At 44.0% G+C, this 18569-nt stretch overlaps 1 protein-coding gene and 1 long non-coding RNA gene across 2 annotated transcripts in view; both read left to right on the plus strand.

Annotated features, from left to right (window-relative positions):
• trmt61a (tRNA methyltransferase 61A) overlaps nt 1–2087 on the plus strand; it is a 25333-nt gene extending 23246 nt beyond the window's left edge. The window contains exon 4 of the mRNA XM_049596753.1: nt 1382–2087. Within this exon, the coding sequence (XP_049452710.1) occupies nt 1382–1683 (302 nt within the window). The 3' untranslated portion in view covers nt 1684–2087. The remainder of the gene's footprint in view (nt 1–1381) is intronic.
• Nucleotides 2088–11261: 9174 nt separating this feature from the next.
• Nucleotides 11262–18031, plus strand: LOC125901217 (uncharacterized). The gene is made up of 4 exons (XR_007450955.1): nt 11262–11396; nt 17388–17502; nt 17615–17676; nt 17772–18031. It is a non-coding gene; the product is annotated as an uncharacterized LOC125901217 (long non-coding RNA).
• Nucleotides 18032–18569: the final 538 nt, after the last annotated feature.

Genomic DNA, 18569 nt, shown 5'->3' on the forward strand with positions numbered 1-18569 from the left:
ACAGATCCTGAGTTAAGTGGATCTGCAGTGATCTCGTCATGATGTTTAAGACAATCACTTAGTGTTAATTAAAACTGTTAGCTGCTGTGAGGTCCTCACTGTGGTTCAGATCATCCAGGTGTTTGTGGTGGAGACCAAGTTATCGATTCTGTTTTACAGTCTTAGAGCAGAAGACTTAAGGGCAAATATTGCAGGTTAGCATCTTTGTTTTTTCTTGATAAACAGCCTGTACACTGCAGGACTCCAGTGTCTGAGGTGTAAAAACTAAGTGGACATTGAAGCCCTGCAGTGTGCAAGCTGTTTATTTGTTTATTTCATGATCTGCTCACTTTCAGCTCCAGCACATGCCCTCTTTGGGTTTGGATGTGCACACATACTCCTACCAGCATCTTCTTGTTGCCATGTTCACCTTCAGTTGTGCACTTTTTTTTAATATGCCAAAGCAATCATCTCCTTGGTTTCTGTCAGTTTTCCAGACTTCTCATATAACCCAGTATGACTTACATACTATATGAAATTAGCTTGTTTGATTTCACACCAGAGGATACCTGCCAGAAATATCAACCATGTTTGATAAGGACGTCCCAGATGTGGTCAGAAACATGGGAGGTAAATCAAATTGGGGGCAAGCAAACCGTCTCAGTGTAGGGGGTTGCATAATCACTTGTACAATTGTCTCGGGGACCTGTTGGTTTGCTAACTTGTGAGCTAATGGAAAGTGTTCTACCCGCAGCAGCTTATTTTGTCCTTGTGATCGAGATATGAGTCATGATTTTAGTGGGAATGGTAACTTTTGCATTTCAACTGAGAGAAAGAAATATACAAAAATTTCTGTAGCACCGCAATGCTTTAATTAATTTCAGTTCAATTCAGCTTCATTGTCATTTGCCGTATATTTGTTGTATTTGTCTTTTTTTTTCCCCATTGTCCAATCAATTAAGGCAACAGAGGCAGGCCTTCTGTGGTGGTCACGACAACAAGTCGTATATCAGATGTATCATCTGAGAGCTATGAATGTCCCAGTCCATCCAGTAGGTCCACTCAGGACGTATTTCACTAGATAAATCAAACTCTGACCTGTTGGTGTCGCTAAAGGAAAAGTCAGAGAGTCACCAAAGTCTGCATGATACAACCTCTGGGGATCATGAATATCTGTACAGATTTTGAAGGCAATCCATCCAACAGTTGTTGACGTATTTCAGTCAGGACTGAAGTGGAGGACAAACTGACACAGTCTCCCCTAGAGTCACCAGTGCGGGTTAAAACGAGCCCGACTGGTCCAAAGAAGAAGACGACATATTTGTTGCTAACTTTATTGTTTTGGCAGGAACAAGATGTCGACTGTTCATCAACATTTGTCCTCTGTCTCTCTTTTCTCCAGGAGGTCGAGTGTGTTCGTTCTCTCCGTGTATCGAGCAGGTCCAGAGGACGTGCGAGGCGTTGGCGGATCAGGGTTTCGAGGAGATCAGCACCTTGGAGGTCTTGCTCAGAGTCCACGACGTGCGAACCGTCTCCCTGCCGCTGCCCGACTTCGGCCCCGACCCCTCTGCTCAGACGCAGCCTGACAGCACAGAGAAGACGCCTCCTGGCCAGGCCTCCGTCTCCTTGAAGACCACCACCCCGCCCAGAGAAATACCAGGTCACACAGGGTACCTGACCTTCGCCACCAAACCAAGAACCTAAAGTGATTTTCCTTTATTTCACCACCAGTAAACAGGACGTGGTTTATAATCCAAGCCTCGCTCCAGTGTATTTTCCGTGTACATTAATAAGACTGATAATCCTGCAGTGGCACCAGGCTCCTCCAGGTCCCGAGTGGCACCGCAGAACCGAGAGGATTTACGCTTTGGTGTTACATAATTTTGTCCTCCTGTCACTTGGCACCGGTTTGTTGCTTGCATCAAGCAAGGGTGAGATCAAGTCAACAGTGATTTCATTTAAGGAGAATGTAAAAGCGTTATGTCTCCCCTCTTTATGAAAAATCACTTTTAATCAATGCCTTCATTTGTTAGGGAAATAATTAGTTATATTTTTATTGATTTTTGCACTTTTGTATTCAAGTAAATACAATAAATGTGTGAAAAGATCCTTGTTGTTTCTTTGTTCTGTTGCACCACAGGCAGAAAAAGAAAACAGGTCAAAGCTTTAATCCCTTCAGCAGCTGATGTGACCTGTTAAAGTGCCCCTCAGCAAGACATTGATCACCTAGCAGATCAATTAACGATATCAGAAAACACTTTTTAATCAAGTTGTGTTGATTAGCTTTTATTTTTCTCTGTATGTACAAATTCAAACTTGAGTCTTACGAGCCTTTTCTGGAGCTTTCAGCTGCATCACAGTCATCATAGCCGGAGACTTGGTCACCATGGAGATCCGATCCAAACTCAAGGTCCACTTGCTGGCTTTTTTGTAAGCTTTCAGGGCCAGGACACATGCCACTTCTGTAACTGCCGTGGAAATTGCGAGGTCGGATGCAGGGTGCTAACCTGTGCCTACTTTCGAGAGCTCAGAGCTGATCTTCTAGATCTGGTTTCTTCAGTGTGTGTTGGGCCTAAAATATTGCCCATGAGACAGGTGTAAAGCTCTGGGGAACCCTGCACTAAAAGGATCAACATCTCCTCCATATTTACCGCAGACTGATATTTAGGGAAGAAGGGAAAGATATCTGAAGGTTGTGATTGGTCGTTTCTTTCACATCATACGCTGCAGGTTATGCTTATCTCAGGGTGCCGCCACCACACCCTGAAAATAGGCACTCAGGAATGCTCGGGCATTGTGACGGCGTTGCTGTCGCCTTTGAGCGTTCCATGCGTCAATATTGAGAAAACACAGCATGTGTACGAGCCCTGAGCAAACAGATGAGAGGTCCTAAAAGTGTTGAGGATGAAATCACACTGCAAAGTCTTTGGGCTGCTGTGAAACTGCACCTACTTAGGGCAAAAAAAGTTTGTCTTGGGTGCATTGGTACAATAAACAAACAAGAAAGGATGACAGTGGAGATATCCGCACACCAATGTAACTGGGCTGGAAAGCCACAGAAAGGTCCACAGGCGGAGATCAATGCAAAAAAATTCTATTTAATTTAAGACATCTGTGCACAAAAAGGTGCTCAGAGTGCAAAAAAATGATAACCACTTAATCATTTTTTTTAAACTTTGAGCACCTTTGCTAGTACCAGGTTGGACCCCCTTTTTAATTCTTGGCGTCGTAGATTCAACAAGGTGCTGGAAACATTCCTCAGATATGTTGGTCCACATTGACATGATGACATCACACAGTTGCTGCAGATTTGTCGGCTGCACATCCATGATGAGAATCTCCCGTTCCAGCACATCCCAAAGGTGCTCTATTGGACTGAGATCTGGTGACTGCGGAGGCCATTGGAGTACAGTGAACTCATTGTCATGTTTGAGATGATGTGAGCTTTGTGACATGGTGCGTTATCCTGCTGGAAGTAGCCATCAGAAGATGGGTACACTGTGGTCATAAAGGGATGGACACGCTCAGCAACAATACTGTAGCCTCAGTTTCCTGTTGTTAGCTGACAGGAGTGGCACCTGGTGTGGTCTTCTGCTGCTGTAGCCCATCTGCTTCAAGGTTGGACAAGGTGTTGTTGCTTCAGAGATGGTCTTCTGCACACCTTGGTTGGAACCAGTGCTTATTTGACTTCCTGTTGCCTTTCTATCATCTTGAACCAGTCTGGCCATTCTCCTCTGACCTCTGGCATCAACAAGACTGGATATTTTCTCTTTCTGGGACCATCCTCTGTAAACCCTAGAGATGGTTGTGTGTGAAAATCCCAGTAAATACACAGACCAGCCCGTCTGGCACCAACAACCATGCCACATTCAAAGTCACTTAAATCACCTTTCTTCCTCATTCCGATGCTCAGTTTGAACTTCAGCAGCTCGTCTTCAACATGTCTACGTGACTTTTATTAAAACATCTTATTTCTGTTGTTTTTTTATTTTTTTTTTTGTGCACTCTGACATGTTTGATGTTCCTGTTGACTTGTGAGCGTCTCCTCTCTCTGAAGCTCAGCACCAAAAAAGGCAGAGAAAACATCTGCAGTTAAACACAGAGGAGCTTCCAGATTTCCACACCGTCACCACCACATCTCATATCCCACACTGACTAATTGCACTGTCCTGACGTGAGCTTTCCCATTCCCTCTCTCTGAGAGAAAGAGATCCGGTGCACAGAGAAAGCACCGGAAAATCATTACAGCTGTATTTAGTTTTTGTACTCTGGGTGTTCTCATTTATCTTTGAGGAAAAGTTTCTTACCAAAGCTTCACTGTGCGACAGCTCAGTGTTTAAAACTGGAGGAATCAGACACTCATTTAGTGATACATTTGATCTGATCTTATCTCAGTAGATCTGTTTTTTATTCCAACCTGACTGCTGCTGCTGTTATTAGTCAAAACCTCCTGCTGCATTCAGAGGCGCCGGGACGTTTCAGGTCTGTTGTACAGTATAATCCCTGGGGCTTACTGTGAGTTATAAAAAGCTCTGTGGTTGTTTTAGTCTGCTGTTTTGGACAGGTTGATGCATCTTAAAACCCACCTTTCAATCTGTGATCTGTTAAGTCCCCCACCACCTATTCCTTTATCACTGTCGAAGTTTTTACACTGTTGTTGCTTCTACAAATGTATAAAATACACAACTATACACAAAAAATAATATTAAGAAAATAATAATAATAAAATATCGAGGATGTTGTGATTAGTAAAACACACTCATACTCCTGTCGTTGTGATTTGGGAGTCAGGCCTCTGCTCCTCAGACTTGATTTCATCTAATTAGTGGCACTAGCTGACTGATTGATCACACCTGATAATCTGTCTGTGTCTACATCTGTTCTGTGAAGCCCTCATGTCAGCAGCACTGATGATCGTCAAGGACTGAAACATTTGCAGCTGTTTTTAATTTTGTTTTCAGTGCCTATCTCTTAGCATCAAAATGCTATCTTCTCAACCCCCTCCAAGGTTTACCTTTGTGACCTGACGTAGGTTTTAACGATGTGTTACTTGAAGTTGTTTTGGCTCACAGATCTTAAATGAAGCCCCAGCTGGTAAACAGTGAAAACAGTGAGCATGGCTGAATCGCAGAGACGAGTGATTTGGTGTCTTTAAGTTCTCTGGTTTGTGTTCGCAGGTATCAACAGGAGTGTGAGTGTAGGTGGAGGAAGTGAGTAACGCTCCCAGTTGAGGAGGTGGGTGTTACTGTGATTAAACCCTCACATTTATCTTCTGGCTGTGTTTAGAGAGAGAAAATGTTAACTGTGAATCTTACAGATGATTCAGTTTGTGAAAGTCAGTTTACAACAAACCTGCTGGTGTAGAGCTGCATCCACTGCTTCACGGTGTTTTTCTTACTATTTTTTACTCTGTCTTTCCGTCCTTTGCCTCATCACATATATTCAGTGCTTCTCAAAGTCAAGGATGCTTCCTTGGTAGGATGGATCCTTCCAAGTCAGCCCCTACAGAGGCTGGGAAAGACTCCAGGTGAGTGTCCAGGTGTGCGTCATTCAAGAGGCCCCACCTTTAATTTGGAACCCACATTTTGAAAATGTAATAAAACTCCGCTAATGCATTTCAAAAACGTCAGAACGGCTCGTCTGTCGTAATCCAAGTGCCCTGAAGCCACGGCATGCAAAATTGACTTGAAAAGTCGCAAGACTCGAGAACTAACACGACCACTAGCCATCAGCTAGTCTCGCACGAGTTGCCAAGTAAACACAGCACTCCTGCAGGCTAACTGACCACGGTGAGAAATGATGCTATAAAAGTGGAGTAAATTACGTCTTTTTAAGTCAGTTTTGCATGCCGCGGCTTCAGGGAACTTGGATTACGACAGACGAGCCGTTCTGACGTTTTTGAAATGCATTAGCGGAGTTTATTACATTTTCAAAACATGGGTTCCATGCAGTTCAAGTGTAGCTGTTATTCCAGCTAGCTGTTATCCTCCGATACCCCGAACGAGTTTTGTGGATTAAAAAAGTACACTGGACTTCTTGTCGGCATGAGGGTCAGTAAGTACTGTCTGTATTTTCATTCTAAAGTGGCCATTTCCTTTAATGCCAGCTGAGGATAGGCACACACATCCTAGAAAATTCTCTGAAGGAAGGACTTGGTATCCTTGACATTGTCCTTCAAATTCATTCGTTTAAGAATCCTTCTTTGACTTTGAGAAGCGCCAGTTATTAGACTAGAGACTATCCTTCGATGGGACCACTCCGGTTGCGATGCGGTGATCTGCGACTTTAAGTAAATGTGGGCCATGGGTGTAAAGCGGGTGGCGGGGCAATGGCCTCTTCCCTATTTTCTACTGTCCTACTTCCAGCCCCCTTCCTTGACCAAACCCATCCTCAAACTCTACCTTCATTTTGATGTCAGTTACACACCTGTAAAGCTTTGTGACTGCATCTTGCGCAGTTGTGACCCTATGAGTTGATAAAATCAGTCCACATTTGACCACTTGACAAACTATCATCAGTATTGTGTTATGTTCACATTGTGTAGTGTATTGAGAATGGACCTACATACATGATGAATTACAAACTACGTATACACTTCCTGTCTCCCAAAGTGGGCTTGGTCGTCTCCCCCGACCTTGTTTGAAGTGTTGTGACCGTCGTGTGAATGGAAGGAAGCAGATTCAAAACAATGCAGAACTATATAAAGGATAAATGTAACGTTTTTTAAACTGCTACCTTAATATCTGATATTAACCCAGTAAAAGATTAAATCAGTTGTTGCCAGGAGTCTCTTTTATAAAAATTGTGTTCACGTAAAACGAGGCCTGAAAGAGGCGTATGTCACTTCCCACACAAAAGTTGTGATATACAAAAACAGACTTGTTGGGAGAAACTTTGACCCATGCTTATGACCATTTTGGAGACGGGAAATTGCCGACACAGATGGCGAGGTGGAAGCCCATTATAGAAATTGTCAAATATTTTTTGGCGCACACCATTTATGGCTTATGTCCTTTCGTATATTTTTAGTATGGATCCTACGCATTGTCTAAGTGAGACCCCAGATCTTCTGAGTTTGTTGCTGACACAGAGACACGCCTCAGACAAAGTTAATTTTCTGATTTGTCTTTCTGAAATATGCCATTTTAGTGTCAGAATGTCCTGGAGACAGGTGGCTTGTGAAATCTGGGTCCAGTATTCTTTGAGGTGAAAGAATCTGTAATAATTTTTGTTCACATTCACTTCAGAATGAAAAGACTCAGGACTGCCACTAGCCTTCTAAAGGGGCGGGGCAGTGGCGAACACCACGTGACACAGATGCAGGAAATGACTCTTAAGAACAGCATCTCATTTCTGAACCATCTCTGCTGTTTCACCGCTGAACGGCATGTGGAGTAGAGCTCGCTCTCTGTCACCTGCTACAGTAGATTCAACAGCAGATGAAGAAAGGGAGAGCAGAGGTGTTACATTACAAACTCAAACACTTCAGTGATGTAACTGTCAGAACGAAAGTAGAAGTTCAGTAGAAACTGGAAGTAATAGGCTTTCACTTCATTGAAATGCTTGTGTGAGCTTTTGCACCCAGTGACATGTAAACTCTACGCTTGATACTTTTCTCAACTGTGTGATGGCAGGTGTGTAACTCAGGATGAAGAGCGTGCAGTGTTGAGTGTGAAGCTCTGTGGATAAGCGGTTCAGGAGAAAGCTGCAAGCAGGGATACCAGAGGCCGAACAATCAGCCTGTTGCAAACAAGTACGTTTTAATCAGGTGCTGCAGTAGTTGAATCAAATGGAGACAAACGGATGCCTGGAGCAGCAGGAAAAATACATTTTAAAAAATCAGCATGTATGACATCATTTGAAGATGTTAAGTTTTCACCTGGTTGCTCCTCTGGGAGATGAAGATTCTCCACACGTGACTTTTAATCACCACTCTGAGGCTGATGAGATTGTTATTCAACCCTCAGTTAAATAAATACTTAGTTCTCTGGTGAGCGTCCAGAAAATGAAGTCATGTAATTGAGTGAAAGCTGGAGTAACGCCCAAGCGCTCGTTCTCGTGAATCGTTCCCACCCGCAGACCAGAAGCAGCAGGCGGCTCCGGAGGGTCTTAATCTACCCAGCCGAGGCCGGGAATAGCAGCTCTGATCTGCTGGAAAATCCTGACGCTTAATCAGCTTGTCTTTTGCCCTCTGAGCCCGGCGCTGATACCCAACAAACACTCAGGCCTGAAACAACGCTGCCAGAGAGCCAGAGGAGGGAGTGTGCACGAGATGTGAGGCAGCGGCACGCGACCAGGTCACGGCGAGAGGCACGAGGGCGTGTCAGGCCTCCAGTGTGAGACACAAGAACACAAGTCATTGTCTTGAAGATGAAAATAGTTGCAGGTTTTCTTGGTAACTGAGGCTTGATGGATTGCTGTTGAAGAGAAGACATTTTTTCAAAAATTTACACCATTAGAATTTGTTTCTAATTGAATTAAAGCAGATACACCGTTGCCGCTAGAGGAACTTTGTTAGCGGCTTTTCGTCAATAAAGACAAGTCTAATAATACGGCAGGGAGGAAGAGTAAAATCAGACACAGCCACACTGAGATGTCGATGAAGAGCTACAGACAGTAGGCTCTTAGTGCACCTCTGCAAACAACTCACCTCCAACAGGTGAACTTCTTTTACCTGCCCTGCTGTGGAATAACACATGCAGTAAAAATAACAGGGGACTTCAGCCGTGGATCAGCCTGCTGCTTTTAAAGTCATCACGTAAGACAAGCCGTCATTAGTTTAAGACACACCATCAAGAAGGTAGCCCCGTTGTAATGGAAATGCAAATCCCTGCTGTGCTGGGCTGATGGCCTAAACCAAACCAAACCAAACCAAACCAAATACCAGCACATGACTATCAAAAAGAAGTAAGAGATGGACCCCCACTCGGTGGCTGCATAAACCCGAATCAAGCCAGTGCAAATCCTAGCTCTGAGGGACAGAACAGCTCTTACTGCCTGCTGATCAGTGAACTTTCTGTTGCTGCCATTACAGGTAAGACCTGGCAATGCTGCTGGCCACCAGCCTTATGTTACACCCAGCACTGGGGAGTTTGCGCTGGCTTACTTTGTGTCCTGAGCCGCTGCTGGCTTTCCTCCTGGAGAAGTAGTCCACAGCGGCCAGGAGCCAAGTGGGGGACGGTGAGGAGGCTTGCAGCTAATTCTTGTCTTATTTGTAGTTTGATAAACAGAGAGAAGGGTTGAGCAAATGAGCAGTACACAGCCCCTTCAATTAAATGAGATTAGATAAATTAATGAATGGGAAATTGTGGGTTACTGTATGAAGCATGTGCCTGTGGTCGTCTGGTGGGAGGGGCTTAGGGCAGAGGGGGAAGCTGAAGGCGGAGGTGTATTTTTAAATTCTGCCTTTTTTTTCCTTCTCGAGTTTTAATGGAATTATTGTTTGCAGGATGGGAAGAATAAGGCACAAGCAGACCCAGATCTGTCAGTGGTTTGATTACAACCTTTTATGAAGTGCTAAAATGTCTTCAGTTGTTTTTCTCTGTAAAATAAGCAACATTCCAGTTTCATATCTGACTTGCTTTATTATGATGAACACTGTCAGAAGTCGACGTGTACGTACGCTGCTGAGTTTCTTTGACAGTATATGATCAACAGAGGACAGTAAAACCACAGGGAGTCCTCAGTGCTGCCATTATCTTTTAACCCTTTAATCCTGGTGGGACTAAAAGAACGAGAGATGAGGAAAGCGGCGATGATGAGATTAGAGGCTGAAAAGAGACTCTCAGAGTAAAGCTTCTGTTGCTGCTCGATGGTTCAAATAAACCTCTTACACAAGTCTCCATCTCGCTGTGAAAACTGCAGCAGAGATGGATTTTAATTAGGTCAGTAACAGTTTAGTCACGTCAAAGTGAGCCTGAAAGTCAGGAGTGTGAGAGGTGTTCGTGTCAGTGACAACAGTTTCCAGTAACAATATGATCAGAGATAATTTATTCTCTTTCCTCCTGAGCTCCAGTCAGGGGTCAAAGGTCAGCAGAGCTGCAGACATGGAGCTGAGAGGGATCGTTGTTCAAGGACATTTCAACAGACGGGGTTTTGTGTAACTGGTTGTCCAGTTAAAGTGTTTGGCAAGATTTCAGTAGTTATGTGACAGATCTGCAGATTTCTTTTAATGCAGAATATAATGTACACGTGTCTCCGTACTAGGAGACCGGCTGTTACACGAGGAGAGCTGGACAGGGCAGACTCCAGGAGGGTGGCATGAGGGCCGATGTGCTCTGGTGGGACCTGTGCTCACAGCCCAGCACCATGCAGCTCGACTGGTGAAGGGGATGGTAGATGGTCACAACAGTCAATGTTGTTTTTCCAGCTGCTTTTAAGCCCTCAAAGTTGGGTGATTTTTAGTGTCCATCACTGTGTTTCCAGCGCGAGTAGTGCCATGAAAAGTTGTTGTTTTTTACCGAGACATCACTGCTTTTCCGGCTGGGGTTGTGGGTTCGTGCCTAAAGGGTGCCATGCTATCATTTCGACAGCCCATTGGACCAAAATCCCATTTCTCCAGCAGCCTATTATACCAAACACAAACACCCAATACTCTGAAAATACACACTCCATCAAGTTAGTGTCAGTTTACCCAACCATAACCAAGTGATTTTTGTGCCTAAACATAACCACCCATTCACCAAAGTGGTGCTTAGAACAAAAGTTTAAATGTATCTGCTAATTAATAAAGTACAAATGTAAGATATCCGTGGTTTACAGGAACGCACAAGGCAGATTTTTCTATGGCAACTGGGTTGTCTAACTGCAAAGAGTGTTCACTGTTATGGTAACTTTAGCAGTAGTTTAAGTGGTAGGAGGCAGGGTCAACGCTGCCATCACACTGAGAGGCTGGTATTGACTCATTAGCCACTATTAGCCACACCTGGGGAGAGAGCTGGAGAGGCCTTTGAGCTGAACAGGCATGCCACGAGAAAGACACCGAAGACAAGACATTCAGAAGACAAAAAAAGACTGAGACGACGTTTGACACGCCACCCCGAAATTATCCATGCTGTGGCTCAGGAAGTGGAGCGGGTCATTCGCTAATCGGAAGATCAGCGTGTCGAAGTATCCTTGAGCAAGATGCTGAACCCAAAATTGCTCCTGATGGCTGTTCCATGTTAAAAACTGAGTAGCAGGTGGCGCCTTGTATGGTAGCCTCGGCCACCAGTGTGTGAATGTGTGTGTGAAAGCGTGAATGTGACTCATTGGATGCACAGAAAGGCGCTGTACAAGTGCACGTCCATGTAAATGCACCTTTACTCTGAACAACCCTGAGGAAGAGCGAACTGGCCAACTCGACTCGACAGGGGTGTCCAGTGGAGTTGCCTGGTCTGAGCAAGCTGGTCACAAGGAGCAAGAGCAGTGGCCTGGTGGTGAGTCAACCACACACACACACACACACACACACACACACACACCCAGATAGGAGAGGTCACACTTACCCAGGGAAGTCCAGGTACATTTCTCACGTTTAATGCAGCACATAAGGAGAGGCGATAAGTTACCAGCTTGCTAGCTTTAGCTAATGAGGTTTCACAAGCCTGGTTTCACATAGCGGTGTAACAGTACTTTCAGAGACATGGGACGAAGCAATGACCATTTGTTTTTGGGATAATGAGCTGTCGGAAAATGTGGCTTTAGGTCCGATTGGACATTTTACAGACTTACAGGGCTTCAATTGGACAGTCCCCAACCTGAGCACACATTAGCTACAGCATTCTTTCAACGTTTACACTACATAATACTGTAAATATAAATAAATATAACTCATGCCCGGTTTGCAGAAATGCACAACGCCAGCATTTTTGTTTCTGGTGACTGGGGGCTAGTCCACACGAGCACGGGTATTTTAAAATCGAACTTTTCGGCCTCCAGTTTTTAAAAAATCTGCGTCCATACGAACGGTGTAATAAAAATACCTCCGTCCACATGACACCGCAAATTCCACTATCAAGCAATGCAATACATGTGCCAAAGCAGTAGGTGGCGATATAACTCCTAACTGTAAGGCCATTGTGGCCAATCAGAAGGCAGTAAAACGTAATTACCGGAAAAACAATAACAAGCGTACTATTATGCAGCAGGAGCAGTCTCTGTAATAGCACACTCTTGCGCCTCTGTTGCTGGATGTGGTTGAGTAGCGTTAGTTGTATGATACAGCCACAAAGTGCTGATATGCTGCTAAATAGCAGCGGTATTTTGTTTAAGTCCATCCTCAAATCGTCTCTCACATCGGGTAATAACAGCTGTTTTCTGTTTACGTCGCACACTGTGACGTCATACAATGGAGACGAGACAAAATAACTGCGGTTATCCTGTCCACACACGACTGCTGACACCCAGCGTTTCCAAAAAGTTCACCCTGGACTCTGGTTACAAATAACTCCGGTTACAGGGGCCCAAAACTGCAGTTACGTGTGGATGAAAGGCCAAACTATGAGCAAAGAGTCACAGTTTTATAAATACCTGCGTTGGTGTGGACAGCCCCTGGGTTGCGAAATGGTAAACCAATGGTAAATATCATGTGTATTCAGCGGAAAACTCTTCTGAATCTAAATAAAATTTGAAATGTAATGTAGAGTTGTTACCTGGTGCAGATGAACTGAATCGCTGCATCTCTATCCTTTGCTCTGTTTGTTGTGTCGTCAGTGTTACAAATCTGGTGACAACATATAAAAACAACAAATAGCTGTTGACAGTGTGTGAAAAGGAAACAGATGATAATTTCTTTGCAGCCCATAAACATGTTAATCTTCTCATCTGAGGATCCACCAGTGATAATTAAAAAACAATTGTCTGTGACCCAGTTTCAGTGAGGGACAAATGTTTCCACATTAAAGCCAGAGGCCTCCTCTGTGGTCTAATTACTGTATGAAATATTGATGAGCAGCTTGTTTGAATCTGTTCCAGTTGTCTCCTAAATTACTATCGATCTGTTTTGAGATGGAAACCCGATGCTGATTCGTCCATGTTTCATAATTACACATCTAATCTGCAGTATTTTATTTGGTTACACCGTCTAAACGTCCTCTTTCTGCTTCTTTGTGTATGTAAATTAATAATTTACTGACTTTCCATCTTGGAAAGCTTCAACTTCATCAGTGAGGCTGCAGATTGTGATTATTTGTCACCCACTGAATTATTGATTAATACTTTAATCTACAATTAATTAATGAAACATGTCCTTCAAAGCTTCCCAGAGCACGAGGAGACTTTTTCAAATAGTTTGTTTTGTTCATCCAAAGAGTTCAAACCCCCAAATATATTCAGCTTACTGTGAAAGCAGCACAGCTTCACATTCAGTGAGCTGGATTTAGCTTGATGAATCTGTCCATCCACCACTGTAGATCAGACTGAATTATCATAACAACTTCTGGATGGATCGCCTTGAAATTTCATTCAGACGTTCATATTCCTCAGTGGATGAATCCCAATGACATTTATGACCCACTGACTTTCCCTCTAGAGCCACCATGACATTTAATGTCTTTAAACTCTGAAATATCTTGACAACTATTTTCTGGATTGTCATTAAAGTTTATACACACTTTTTTGTTCCCCTCAGGATGAAATGTCATATCTATGGTGATCCCTTAATGTTTCTAACACAATTATCAGGTCAAAAGTTTAATTTGTCCAATTTGGTTTATGACCAAATACCAAGTGGCCAAAAACTGCAGTTCCTTGAATGGCCACTTGAGGCCGGCTCCCAATACATTCTCACTCCGACCTCGTCACATATCAACGGTTATGTAGCGTTCACACTGGGCGCGAGTGAAGCGAATTATTCGCGCCTAACGCAAGTAATGTGCCGTGCGTAACGCGCGAGTTTGGACGCTGGACCATTTTGTTAATTCACGTTATTGCGTCATTTGCGCAAGTAGCGGGGAAGCTGGCTGTGCTACCTAGAGCTAAGCTAGTGCTAACGTTCATAGTACAACCATTCTGCAAACTAATTAAGGACACATATTTACAGAACTTACCAAGTAGACCAGTCTCCTTGGCGACTTTCACCCAAGCCTGCTCCTTTTTGTTGTGGTCTCTGTAGAGTAGACACGTAGTATTATATAGCTCCGGGTAGCCACACACCGCAATGATAAGTTTCTCCTCCATCTCGGCATCAATAACTGGACGTCAGGGCGTCAAGATGTCACTGACGACCATGGCTGAGATAACCACCATCGCTGCTTTGTACCTGCTCTGGAAGTCCCAGATGCGTCGGAGGGCCAAATGCCGTCGTTTTTGGGTTCACCCTATCCTGCAGAAGCGCATCCAGCTCGGCGAGTTTCACCACCTCCTCCAGGAACTCCGTCTGGATGACAGCCGCCTTCAGCTGTACTTCAGGCTGACTGGGGCCCAGTTTGAGGACCTGTTGGCGAGGGTTGGCGCCAGGATCTCCCGGCAGGACACCAACTACAGACGCTCCATTTCAGCTGTGGAGCTTCTTCTACGACAAATGCATGTGGTTATGTTTTGCCAACACACACGTGATTGGGTTTAGGAAAAAGAACAGGGTTTGGCTTTGCAGTCTTATGGTAAGCGAACACTGGCCTCTTGGGTGAAAGTCTGTGTTTGTTCGACTCATCCTCCACCCCTCCTCCCCTCCTCCCTGCCCTACTCTGACTTCTGCTGCCTTAACTTTGTTGTCCCGCCGTGTTTCCCTCTGATGCCACTGGGCACCATTAAACATTAACGGCAACGAACGCATAACATGCTGACAAAAAAGGATGGCTTTTTTCATCTGTGTCTGACACTGGGAGTCACTGACCAAGCTCTGGATTTGGACCACTTCAGAGTGAGTCCAGGTTGTGGCTCCAGAGACCCCCGTGTTGAAATAACCAACTTAACAATAGAAATAAACATGTTTACAGCCTGGTATGAAAGGGCGGTTTTGGTCTCCATAACTTTTTTGGGGTCATGACAACTGTACAGGAGTGAATTGTTATACAACTTGTCTGTTTACATTTTATTAAGGCTTAATTTTTCACATAATTAAGGGCAGGCCGCTTTGAGTGGCGGGTTGTCGGCCGATAGCTTCCTCAGCTTCTCAGACAGATCCGCCCCTCGCTCCTCCACAGCTCCACCCTCTTGTCCAAATATGGTCACATCTGGCTCCAAAAACCCAAGATGGCAATGGGCGAAATAACGGCGAGCGGCCACATATGCCGACATTGAAAGGATGGCTTTTTTTGGTGTCTGATGCTAGAAGTCACTGACTAAGCGCTGGATTTTGACAACTTCGGAGTGGGACCAGGTTTTGGCTCCGGAAGTCCCCACAGACCCCCGTCTTAAGATGCCCTTTATAGCAGAAAAACATGTTTCCCACCTTGTCTTAGTAGTGGTTAGCAAATGTAGGCTAACATGCTAAACTATGGAGAACATGCTAAACATACCTGCTAAACATCAGCATGTTAGCATGGTCACTACAAGTGTATTAGCATGCTGACGTTAGCATGTCGCTCAAAGTACTGCTGTGTTAAAGTAGCCAACAGAGCTGCAGACTCTTGATTAGTTCATCAGTTTGTTCGTTTATTAACCGGTCAATTTCTATATCAAGACATGCATTATTCATGTATATATATCTTCAACATGGCCTGATCATTGAGTATATTTCTTCCATCACGTAAGGGTCATAAGAAGCTCCATGATCTCCACATTTGAGTTTGGTGTATGGGATTAATGTCAGTCAAACATGATTAGTTAGTAGAGATAAAAATGAAATGGACTGTGAGATTAAGATGTGAATTAAAGGACAGTTTCACTGCTTTTCAGCTGTCCGCTAAGCTCTTTATTCTCATCCTGGGAACTGGCCTCATTAAAACACAACACCACCCTCTTCTCCACCGACATTCCTGCGACACAGTTTGGATCCCTGCCAACCGTCTCCATCCCTGAGGTGTGGGGTCGCCCGCTAAGTAGGACAACAATGGCGGGTTAATCAGTGTCTCTCTGCTTCGTCTTCATTTAATGGACGAATTGGTTGGCAGGAGTCCAGCCACAGAAAATGGGCGCTCTGCAGTGGGTGCACTGGGGTCCATTATGGGGTCTGGGAAAAGAGGGTTTGTTGTGTTTGTGTGACCTGGAAAAGACACACTGTGACACATTTATCAGATTAATCCAGATTACATCAGAATTTGGCATTTTCTTTCGTTTATGTTGACGATAATCAGCAGATAAATAAGTCATGAAATGTGGCTCTGCAGACAGGAAGCGTCCATGCCTGCAGAGATGAGTACAGTCTGAGTGTGCGGCACTTGTACTGTAAGTCTTTGTGTCTCGGGCTGCCTCGTGTTGGATGTGTGTTATCAGTGGTGAGGCTTTTGTTCTGCCTCGCTCTGACGTCAGCGAGCCGTCAGCTGAGTCTTTGTTACAGTTTCTGCAGCTCTGAAAATGGATCCTGTGTTCTGCACAAACCACAGAGAGCTCTGAGAGGATTTACAGAGGGCAGCAGATTAAATATTTCTGACAGTTACATGTTTGTAAACTGGATGATTAATACCGTCTCCCTCAGAGGGAAACATTTTATATAATAATTCACACATTGCACAAATGTTATGTAACATAATGTGTAGTCACAGGCTGGAGTGGAATCTAACTGTACATTTAGGCTACACTGAAAGAGTGGAATGTATCCAGATATATTTACTGAAGTACTTACTTTGCAGTACTTTTCATGCCACTTCTACTCCACTAAATCTCAGAGAGAAATATTGTACTTTTTACTGCACTACATTTATGGGGCTGCAGCCTCTAGCCTATAGCGACTTGGCTTGGGAACTGAAGGGTTGCTGGGTTAAGTCCCCATACAGATTAAGTATGGAGTGTGGACTGGAAGCTGGAGATGTGCCAAACTACCCTCCTGGGCACTGCTGAGCCCCCAACTGCTTGGGGTGCCTGTCCAAAGCAGCCCCCCCACATTGACATCACTCCATTCAATGCATGTATAGGTCCTGTTTGTGCATGTGTGTGTGTATTTCGGGCCTGTGTGTGTATGACAACAGAGCGAAGACATTTATTTTCCCTCAGAGATTAATCAAGCACAAACAGGATCTATACATGTATTAAATGGGGAGATGACAAAGTGGGGGGGGGGTTGCCCAAAGCAGTTGAGGGTGTGGTGCCTTGCTCAAGGGCACTGCCGTGTCGCCCAGGAGGTGAGGTGGCGACCAGTCCACGCTCCCTACTTGATCCATATGGGGACTTAACCCAGCGACCCTCCGGTTCCCAAGCCAAGTCCCTATAGACTGAGCTACTGCTGCCCAAATTCATCGCAAGGGACATTTTTCTGCTTTGAGAACTTTTGCTTTTAATACTTTTTGTACACTCTTTGTCATACTTATTCTTAAGTGACATTTTCTATGCAGGATTTTTACATGTAACAGAGTATTTTTGCAGCATGGTATCAGTACTTTTACTTAAGTAAAAAAGCCCTGCAGCCCAACACGACACTCTGCATGACGAGAACTTAATTTGCGGACTGTAAGTAAGTTAAGTTTGAATGTTGATACTTCTGCTTTTATCACATCTTATTTACATCATTATTTAAAGTTTATGACTCCATTTAATACTTTTAAATCTACTTTTCATACAGTTTTAAGCATCCACTGGTTTCTGTCAGCGGTGGGACAGTCCAGTCGCCAGAGGAATGTGTTGGTAATGTTCGTTTTCAGCAAACCACAAATACGTTATGTTATCATATCAATGTTTCTACAGAGACGTAGTGATTGAGCTGACTTTGTCGTCTGCAGGTGGAGAGGATGGTGGATGGTGTGACAACTAGGTGAGACGCCTGCCAAGTTAGACACCACTGTTCAAGACTGAGACACAACAAAATCGCCTATGTTTTAGCGCCCTGGTTGCTGTGTTTCCAGCAGTGGTTTTTTACCGATGTCTTCTCCAGCTGTGTTTGTGCCACTAAAACCATGTTTTTAAGCCCAAACATGATTTTTTTTCACAATCATAAGCCTGTGTTTTTTGTGCCTAAACCTAACATGTTAACTACAGTGTTTTTGACACGCAAAGTTTCAATGTATCAGCTACATTATAACGTACAAATGTAACTTAACTGTGGTTTTCAGCAACCTACAATGCCAACATTTACTCTGGTGACTGGGTTTGGACCTGAAAATGTCTTCCACCACTGACAAGCAATAAAACAGTGCAGAGAGAGGATTTGTTTTTTTTGTTTTTTTTTTAACTGAAACAAGGTACAGAAAAATCCATCAAATCATTGTTTAATTGATGCACTGAATTTTGTGTTTATCACAAACATATTTAAATGAACGGAAGAAATGTCTGTTTATTAATGAGTGAACACACACACACTGTACATGTAGATGTCAGAGCTGAAGGAAAAGTACCACAGCAGTCAGTATCTAATCTGAACAAAGTGTAAACGTGAAGCCCGATCTGTGGCTGGAGACAAAGTACATACAGCAGTAGATATGCTGCCTGAACGCACACTGTTATCTTTAACACTCCTGCAGAGGTGACTGTGTGGAGTCAAAGCCCTGGAAGGTGACATCAAATGACATCATGCTCTGAGG

This window comes from Epinephelus fuscoguttatus, linkage group LG14, assembly GCF_011397635.1.
Source record: "Epinephelus fuscoguttatus linkage group LG14, E.fuscoguttatus.final_Chr_v1".
Lineage (NCBI taxonomy): Eukaryota > Metazoa > Chordata > Actinopteri > Perciformes > Serranidae > Epinephelus > Epinephelus fuscoguttatus.